Genomic DNA, 10,121 nt, shown 5'->3' on the forward strand with positions numbered 1-10,121 from the left:
CCAGCAGATCCCTGTGACCCTGGTTAAGGAATAAGCAGGTATAGATGATGGATGGATGGATATCCTGTGTGCCAGTCAAGCAATACCACATCTAGGTTAGGTTAGGTTATAGGTTATTTAATTCACAAAGACTGGGTGGGACTTCTAACATTGTTTCAATCTGAAAACAAAGATTAACAGAAAGTGCAAAAACTGATCTGTATATCAGAAAGATGTCTTGGCTTCTGGCAGGCCCAACTCCTAGATCTTCAATCACGGGACTAAACTGCTCAGCTGTGTACAAATGAATTCACCTTGACCGGCTACAACAGTAATTTGCTGCACACATGTACCATTGTTACTATGTAATTTATTCTGATATACAAGTTACAGTCAGTGAACCAGTCTAGTAGTAAGTTAACTGTTTTAACACAGTGACTTTTGCGCATTAAGCTTCTTTGGCTGACATTAAAGCACCTTGCAGATAAATACTTTCACATGCTGAATGCGGGATGAGTTTTGAAAACGACTTTAAATGTCCCTGTGCGGCCACCGTCCTTGTTGAACACGCCTCTGTGTTTGCTTGTAGCCGTTCGAAGTACTAGCTAGCTAGGTGAAGAAATGGCTGAATATTCACAAGTAAAACCAACTAAACTTGTTTTGAAAGGTCTTAACAAAGGGTAGGTTTTTCTCTTACTTCGCAGGACTAATCGGTATTGCCTGTAATATTGTAAATGGCTAACTGAGCGTGTTTCTGCAACCTATGCCAGCATAAGCTAACGTTACACTAGCTACAACAACAAAGTCACGGAAAACTAAGGTTCTTTTTAGCGCCTTGTTTTTATTTCAGCTGTTAGCTAACTAACTTTAAAATAACCAATAACCAAGGTCACTAGGTTGTCAGAGGTTAGGTGACACGTTAGCACATGCTAATAGCTAATAACCATTGGTAGGTAACGTTAACTTCAGCAACAACACAATAACGTTATATAGTTATATATAATTAGCTATAGTATATAACGTTATATGTAACTAGAGAAACGATGGACAAAATAATGAGAAATGATAATACAAGCTGTTTAGATTGAATGTGTTTCGCTATCAGAAGTACAGGCATATTCTCATAACGATTTGTAACGTCCACATTATGATATTTTATCATTAACACAAAGAACAACAAAAAAATCTGATCAACATGGTATCCACATGTGTTCAATTAGAATTCAGCAATTACAAGCTGTTTATTGACTCTGGTGCAGAAATCTAAATTTAAATAAGCTTTCTTAACAAAAAATGTAGTTTTGTTTTGAATTTATGTAACAGTACCACAAAATTCATTAAAAGTCTTCAGATTTGAGACAAGCCTTGGAGTTGTATTTTAAGTAATATATATTAACTTTTCAGAACTTAACAGTTTGAGAGTCTTGAATTCATGGGTATGTGTAAGACATTTTTTGTCATAGTAGTTGTTTTTGTTTTTCCCCTGTAGGAAAAAGAAGAAGCACAAAGACAAGAAGAGAAAAGCGACAGATGAAGCAGACAAGCCTGATATTATTGGTCTGTGTACCTTCTGAACATATAAGCTAACAAGATGTTTTTTGTCTCAGTGATCTAACCACTAAGCAGTGAATGTCTTGCTGGAATGTCTGAAATGATCAGGGTGGGATGTTGTGAATGTAATAGGAGAAAAAATGTTAAAGATGTTTGAGATAACTTATGTAAACACATTTTTCATCACTGTACAAACATGTAAAAATCAACCAATATGCTTAGTTTTGTATGACCTCTATTAATCAGAGAGTGATCAGATCTGCTTATAGGGCAACCATTTGGTTTACTTTGGGATCAAAGATTGCACCTTTTAAAGAGATAGAAAAAATATAAAAGTCAAGTGAAACTGAATTTGTTTAGCCCAGGATCACAAATTTGCCTCAAGTGACTTTACAGTCTCTACGGCATATGACACCTTCTGCCCCTAGATCCTTAGATTCAAATTGGGCAAGGACGAATTACGGGTTTAAATTCATATTGAAACTTCCTCTAACATCTAAACCCTCTGATAGTGTACTGATGCTATGTTAAAATTTTGCTAGTACAGCTCTAAATTAAGATTTTGTTTTAAGATATTTCTTAGTAATTCTGAACATGTAGCACAGTTTACTGTAAAATGTCCTCAGACTGAAGATTGCAACCTAATGTTGCGGTAACTTTCAAGCACACAGTGATGCCATGTGTTGCCGCACATTCTGACACGGGTCTTTGTGTTCACCAGGTGGCTGGTGGTCCGTCAGCAGCTTTGGGGAAATTACCGGGATGGTTGCCATAGAGATGCAGAACAACTCATACATCCATGCTCTAGATACTGGGCTCTTCACACTCGGTGCACCGCACAAAGGTAAGACCACATACTGAGGTTAATTTAGAGTTGGACCAAGTTATTTCAGAGAAGTCTGCACCTTCATTCATCTCTTGTGGGTTTTACTAAAATTGGTCATTTTTCTCAGCTCAGTGGAAATTGTCATGTTGCAAGAGGACACCTAACTTTTCAACTATGAAACATACGGTGTATTTCTGAGCTTATGCAAGCACACTTTGTACTGATGTTCCCACTCAAGACTTTTTTATTTTTTGTTCTTTTATATTAAGTTTTAATAGGATTCTTATAGAAATAACTGCTATTTTACATATTTAACATTTTGACACTTTCTATACCTTGGTGTAACGTCTACAATGCAGATCATTTTTGTAGTGGTATGTAGCGGAGCACAGAATAATCCTTTGAATTCAGGAATTCAGCTCAGTGTTCACACATCAGTTCAGTTTTAGTTCAACCATATCAAGTTATTTGAATACATGAGGTTACACACACCATGTAAGATGTAAGCTGTCATGTTTTTCATTCAAATTAAAATCTATTTTTGAGGTTATGCTCACTGCAGGCTCCAGGCATTGGAGGATGAAGGGAGGGCTTTGCCTTCAGTCCACAAAGCAGCAAGTATTTAAGTAGTAAATCAAGACACCAGACTGAAAAGGGTGAACAGGACAGAACAGAGCTAACTCTTGAGTTTTCACTCACATCTGCCTTCAGGCACTTCTGAAGGAGCTATGCTCATTCAAACAGTCTGCTTGGTAAGACACACCATGAACAATTAATTCAGCTCACATTCTGTGAGAACCAGTGAATATGACAGGGAGATTGAAACATCCCACTTCCTTTAGTGGGGCCTCATCCTCTGTATGCTCATAAGCTCATTTCTTGGAGATGAAAGATGCGAGCTAGCAGTATAGAAGTAAAGATTAGAGATTTTCCCCTCTTTAATGGATTTTTGGCATAGACGACACACTGTGGATTATATTGCCCTTTAAAAACCTGTTCCTGTTCACCTTCAGGTCAGAGGAAACATGCAGATGTTCTCTTACCAACTCTTGGAGCCACAGTCTGACAGATTCTGAAGATAATCAGCCTTTTAAAAAGGAGGCTATGTCATGTTTTACCTCTGCTTTATTAATGTGTCCTTCGTTAGGAAGTGGCCTAATGAGAGACACATCAGAGTCCTGTGAAATCATGAGCCCAGGAGACTACAGTATGAAAAAAGCATTTAAATGCAACACATCATTTCCTTCCGTAGCTTATTCCTTATGTTTCAGTGGTCAAGAACTGGACCCAGATCAGCACATCACTGCATAGCCTGGGGCTTTGCATTATTAATTACAAGGATGCATAAGTAAAAAATGAAGCAGGTCTCAAAGATAAACTGGGTGTGAGAAGAAATTATGCACATTTTAAGTGTCACACAATATTGACAGTAAATAAGTAAACAGTACATTATCATTTTTGTGTGGCAAAAACATTTTCTATCAAAACTAAAAGATCCATTTTGGGAATTTGGTTACAGGTCAAAGATCTTGAATCATTAACACAGCCATTGGCTCACTGCAAATGCATCGTAATTATTCATTCATCCCACATTTATTTATACGGGGTGGTCCAGTGAGACTAGATCACTCTGATTTGCAATGACACCTTGTGAATACAGGGCATTAAAGGCATGAGGCAAACATTTACACAAACATTAAACTTACAAAATAAATCATATGGATAAAATTGAGAACAGATCAAAAAGGTTATCACACCCATGTTAAATCAACTGGAACACAACAATACAAGATAAAGGCACACAGTACAAACATCTTTAATATTTTTTTATAGGGAAATATTGTCTTAAATGTTTCAGATGATGAAGGACCAGACCCTCCAGAACAGTTTACTGCCATCAAGCTCTCAGATACACGGTGAGTACGCAAAGACAAACAGCTTGTACATTGTATTTGCATCTTTAGATAATCCTTTACTAAAAAATGTATTACCCAACATCAGCTTTTAATATGATGGATCTATATTATATTGTGTATATAAATACATACTAGTATTGTACTGTATTTCAATGTATACATATACACATATACACACACACATGGGGATGATTCAGTTTGATGATTTTTGCTGTTGCAGAATAGCCTTAAAGTCTGGTTATGGCAAGTACCTGGGTATTAACTCTGAAGGTTTGGTCGTGGGGCGCTCTGATGCTATTGGCTCCAGGGAACAATGGGAACCAGTCTTTCAGGATGTGAGTGGATCTTCATGGTTCTTTTCCTTATTTTGGCCCTGTTCAGTATTAGTGAATAGGAATAAGTTCCTTTCCACTCATAGTCCTGTTAAATGTATTGCAGTGTCCAAATGTCCAAGTTTGGTCTTTTGCACTCCCCTACTGTTATAGAACTCATACCCAAATAATCTCTGTAGCTCTAATTAAACAATGCCTTTAAATATTTACACGCCTTCATTGGACCTTACTGGAGGTGGGGTGGGAAATTGACCACACTAACTACTGAAGCGATCCCAGTTGAAGTAACAAAAATAAGAGTTATGTTACTTGTTTTCAACTGTCTTCATGATTGCGATGCAAATGCTTAACAGCCACTCTAGCATTGTTTTCCCTCTAAATGCAGTTATTTAGTGCCTTTAATGTGTGGCTTTGTAGTGTGAAAAGATAGTCCAGCTAAAATTTGTTGTTGAAAACAGTGCAATTAAATGTGTTGATGTTTTTTTAAGTGGTAACCAAAAGCAGCACATATCCAACTTTAATGACTTTTATTTCCACATTATTACTGTGCAATGAGGTTTTACGTCGTTAAAGTGTAGAATGTTTTGTGTTCAGATTGTGTTAGTTCTTACTCGTACATTTTAAAAACAAAACATTATTGGCCAAGTATGGTGACGCATTTAAAGAATTTGATTGTAGTCATCGGTAGCTCATAATGTACTACTACTAATATAGACTGGTTAGAGAACACATTTCTAGGATGGTACAAATATATACTTTAGATAACTCGCTACATAAACTAGCATAAACACATAGCTAATATATGAAGACGAGTTGTACAGTATCTCTTTATAGGTCATGTTACTGTACAGTATATACTGTATGTACCAGGTGGTGGTACAGGTAGAGCTAAAAATGAATTGGTTAATCAACCTATTTTTATAACCGAGGAATTACTATAGTCATTTCTCAACCAAAAATGTCAAATGTTGCTTGTTGGAACTTCTCAAACTATGTCTGTTAAATGTCGGGGAAAAAAAACATTCCTGTACTATAAAACATATTTGTGTAAGTAAATGTTTTCATTTCCATGAATGCCCACAGTGACCCCACTCTTTGCAGTAGATATGCATATACATTTCGCATTTGTGACATATTATATACAAAGGCACTTTTTTTTTTTTTTTTTTTTTTTTTTTACTGCTCTCTCCTGCCTTTCATGGCTCGCCTTGTGGCTGATTAGAGTTCAGCCCCTGCGAGACAACACTTAGCTGTGGTCATGAACAACTAATTTATTATTCAGAATGCATCCGCCTTATCACTGTAGCACATTACTTGCTTCAGTGCTTTGTTGAACCTATAAATAACATGCCTGACGCAACCTGGAGACTCTTTTTAAATCAAATATCAGGCAACCTTTCATGCCTGTCACAACAACTAGTCCCACTGCAATTCTATCTCATCTACTGCTTGTTTTCTTTCTGTTCTGCCTCAGGGCAAAATGGCTCTTCTGGCAGGAAATAGCTGTTTCATCTCCTACAGTGACAGTGGGGACATTGAGGCCAAAAGCAAGATAGCAGGGGATGATGAGATGGTGAAGGTGATGTGTAAATTGTGTTCTTCTACAAGGTTGCATATTAATTCTTTCATTTTAGGCATGTGAACAGCGTTATTTCTGTTTTTTAATTTTTATTTTTTCTGAACAGATCAGATCAACTGCGGAGCGAGAGGTCAAGCGTAAAGATGACATTGCAGATGAGGACCGGGGCAACGTGAAGTCCTGTGAGGTCAATTATGTGTATGTAACCTCCACTGTGTATAACTTAGTACAGACTTAACAAGCAGGCAGTTCAATCAAAAACAAACGAAACCTAGAGCCTGATTGTCTCTGCAACTTTGAAATGAACTGTTATTCCTTTTTGTGCTGTATTTAATGTGCATTTTAAGAGACAGTCAGGCAGTTTTCTGTTACAACTTTTAATGTTGGCAGAATACAGACTGACCAGAAAAATAGAAACATTGTATATTTTTACTTCACAGCTAGCAAACTATTTTTTATTATTAGATTTTAATTTCATCTAGTAGGGAAATCAAATGGAAAAAATAACCAGAGGTAAAACGTAACTAGGTGTATTTTTTCAAGTTCTATACTTTACTAGGTTTGTAAGTAATTAAAACTTCACTTGATCAGGAAATATCAGAGATCAAGCTCTCAAGTACAATCAATACAGAGGGGAAAATTACAAATACACAAGATAACAAAAGATCTAATTCAGTCAGAACAGTAAACGGACAGAGCCCACCACACCAATTAAAATGGTCTCATATACCTCACTTTATGTGAGTTGCAGCTCATTCCAGTACCATAGTCCTCCCTAGTTCAGGGGTTGTCATGAAGATCTTGTAAAGCAAGATTCTCCAAAGATGTGGTGTCATGGTTATGAGCTCCAAGTGCAGATTGTTAAATATCTCTGCAGTTTAGATAGCAAGACCTCACAGATGAAGACACGGGTATGCTGATGCCGTCTACATACCAGTGACAATAATCTTATAATCAATATCCATATAACTCACAGCGGCAAGTATGACAAAAATCGTGTGTAATGAATGGAATAGCTCAGCAGTTGAAGGCTGGAGGCATTAGCATGAGCTTACAGGATGTTTCCAAAGTCCAGTGTAGACAGCATGGTGAACCTTGGTTTTCAACGGAGAAACAAGATCTTTTGGTATGAGTAGTTGGGTTCTCTTTTTTGTTTGTTTTTTTTTTCTTAGCAGGATGTTCAGCAAAATGTTTGAAAGACTGTGCTGTTGAATTCTGCCTTATTTTATATTTCTGGACTGTATTGATGATGATGTAGGTGTCGGTGTATCTTTGAAGTTTTTATTGTTTCACACTTTTGAAGTGGATTGTTTCTTGAAGCTGTTCTCATGTTAATTATACTTGCGTTCCACAATGGTTTGACATTTTACAGTATGCCCTGCAGCCATCTCTGAAATGAGTGCTGCTAAAACACTTTACTGCGATTGAGGGGGGGGAAACAATGATTTCCTTCCTATTATCTACAATTGTGTTGGTCTGCACCAAGAAGATTTTGACAACAAAATCACATCTCTGTGTGGGAGATCTCGCCTTTACCCTACCGCCTCATCAATCTTGTGCATTTAAAGCTGCAATTGATGGTCCACTGTTAAGAGTGGGATGAGAAAGCGGGCGACGCCACATTTCAGCTTCCGATGCTGCAAGGGTTTTATATACGGCCCGTCTGTGGCCTATTACGTTCTAGGCAATATGTCTGAAGCTGTTTTTGCTTGGCATGCTTTGCCTTGTGTTCCTGCCCTATTATTTGTTTTAGATGAATGCTGGGGAAATGGACTCATCATGTTGACATGCTGATAATGGCTGCCCTTGAGCCTGTGTCTTGATGTAGTGTTTAGCGTCTGAAATGCCTTTTAGGATGGAGTGCAGCCTGGGAATCATAAAACAAAGGCAGAGCAAAGAAAAACTAAATATTAAAGCACTTTCTGATGAAATGTTTATAGCACTCTCATGGCACGATACTTAACCTTTTTTTTATTAAGAGTTTACATTGAAATAAGACTATTTTAAGCTGTTATATGAATATTTGTAAGGGAAAATATTCATAAATGTTCTCACAGCCTATCACACTGCAATGTTTTTAAGCTGAAAATGTTTTACCTTAATTTGCAAATCCCACTGTTAGCTGAATATTTAAATAGTAGTTCTGCATATACTGATTTGTGACAGTTAGCAGGCTTAGCCACTCAGCCTGTTAAAACTTGGCAGCCACTGTCAACATTTAAATACTCTGCTTAGTTAATACTTGTGCTCATTATCTGAATTTTTTTTTTTTATTTAGCTGCTTAGGGTCTCCGTCAGTTCTCCCAAGAAAAGGATAAGCTGTGAAAATTTCAGTAATTTCAAGAGAGAATCTGTGTTTGTGGTTGGCATGGTGAGTAATTTGACTTTGCACATCCTTTAGTGATCGTCTTCTTTAATGTTGCTGTGTGAATTACAGGAAGAAGTTTCAGAGTTTTCAAGATCGACGGCTCAGGGTTAATGAGGAAGATGCCTACAAGCTAAAGAAAGCCAGAATGGATGGGAAGTTTCATGAAACTTTGCTTGACAGGTGTGAAAACAGACTTTTTATATATTTCTCCTTTAAGGTGTTTTGGGTATTTGGTGTTTTTACTTGAAACAAACAAATTAGTGCTAAATGTAAAGCACATCAAGTATGATTTGTATGTGCACTGTTCAAGACAAGGGCATCGTCAAATTGCAAATGCAGACAGAAAGCCTTATATTCACATTGCAGTGAGATTAGGATGCTTTTATTATGTGTTATCATGAGACAACAGCACTTCACAAAGTTGTTTTTTCACAGACTGTTCTAGGTAACAATCTTTTTTTATATTGATACAGTAAAATATATTATTAAAAAAGGTTAGCGTGTGTTTATAGTTGATTTAAGATTCAAAGTCGTGATTTTCAGAATATACTTTGGTTAATAAAAGTGTTAGAAAATACACTGAATGTAACATGTCATCCCTTTATTTTGATTACAGGAGAAGCAAAATGAAAGCAGACAGATACTGCAAGTGAAGACTCAGTATTGCAGATTGCTGCCATGTCTGTAAATGGTTTTAAGAACTTGGTCTGATCTGACTAGATGTATGCTTTTTATATTTTTTAATAAACATTACATGGTACATTTTGTCATGGTTGGACTCTGCCAGGTTCATTTTTGTGCTGACATTTATGAGTTTCAGGATTGATCTTAAATTATTATCATTTACTTTTATTGCTTTTTGTGTTATTGGATGTGTTTTGAGAACTGACTGGGTAATTCTAGTCAAGTAAAAAAACTAAGCTTGTATGAAAAGTCAGAATGTCTGATTTATTTACACTGACTAATTACTATCATGAGTTAATGTGACTAAGATAAAAATTTAAATGTGGGATAGCTGAAATGAGGTTGCATTTCAGCCTCCTCTCTTGATCTTGTGAACTGAACAAGCTACTGCATTTGTGTATTAAAATACTGCAAAGTAAGTAAGGCTTTCAGATTAATCTTGTAAAGTACAGTGTTTCTCTGGCATGCAGTGGAGTATGTAGTCTTAACAGCATCAAGTAACATAAAATAGACATACACCACTAAAGTACAAATAATTAAAAACTGTAGTTATGGAAGTACAGTGAAAGTACTTTCCTTTGTTCCTTTCCATCACTGCGTGTTGCAGCAGGTTATTAAGCCAAGTGTGACATGGAAATAGAGATCAGCAGGTGTAAAGAGAAATTTATCAAATCGTGTTCATGTCTTTCGCTACCACTGGCTGGGACAGCAGTTCCTTGAGCGGGGTGTTGTGAATTATTGCGATAATGATTTTATTCGAGATTTTCGCTTTTATGAATAAGAAAAGAAATTATATTGTATATTTTTCGATTTCAGTTGTATAATTTGACCTGTTTTTCTTTAGTTTCTGTGAGGATGGGGTTTTTTTTTTCATTCCCAGAACTTC

The 10,121-nt window shown here is 36.6% G+C and overlaps 1 protein-coding gene across 2 annotated transcripts; it reads left to right on the forward strand.

Annotated features, from left to right (window-relative positions):
- Nucleotides 1-527: 527 nt before the first annotated feature.
- Nucleotides 528-9,319, forward strand: frg1 (FSHD region gene 1). 2 transcript variants are annotated; one of them, XM_026304384.1, is made up of 9 exons: nucleotides 528-659; nucleotides 1,469-1,536; nucleotides 2,252-2,374; nucleotides 4,215-4,272; nucleotides 4,493-4,607; nucleotides 6,079-6,183; nucleotides 6,290-6,381; nucleotides 8,621-8,731; nucleotides 9,168-9,319. In XM_026304384.1, the coding sequence occupies exons 1-9, from the start codon at nucleotides 601-603 to the stop codon at nucleotides 9,202-9,204; spliced, it is 768 nt and encodes a 255-aa protein (XP_026160169.1). In that variant the 5' UTR covers nucleotides 528-600; the 3' UTR covers nucleotides 9,205-9,319. The 2 variants fall into 2 exon arrangements, with proteins under 2 accessions (XP_026160169.1, XP_026160170.1); XM_026304385.1 differs by lacking the exons at nucleotides 8,621-8,731; nucleotides 9,168-9,319 and adding an exon at nucleotides 8,462-8,603.
- The last annotated feature ends 802 nt before the right edge of the window (nucleotides 9,320-10,121 follow it).

The sequence above is a fragment of the Mastacembelus armatus genome, chromosome 1, assembly GCF_900324485.2.
Source record: "Mastacembelus armatus chromosome 1, fMasArm1.2, whole genome shotgun sequence".
In the NCBI taxonomy this organism is placed as follows: domain Eukaryota; kingdom Metazoa; phylum Chordata; class Actinopteri; order Synbranchiformes; family Mastacembelidae; genus Mastacembelus; species Mastacembelus armatus.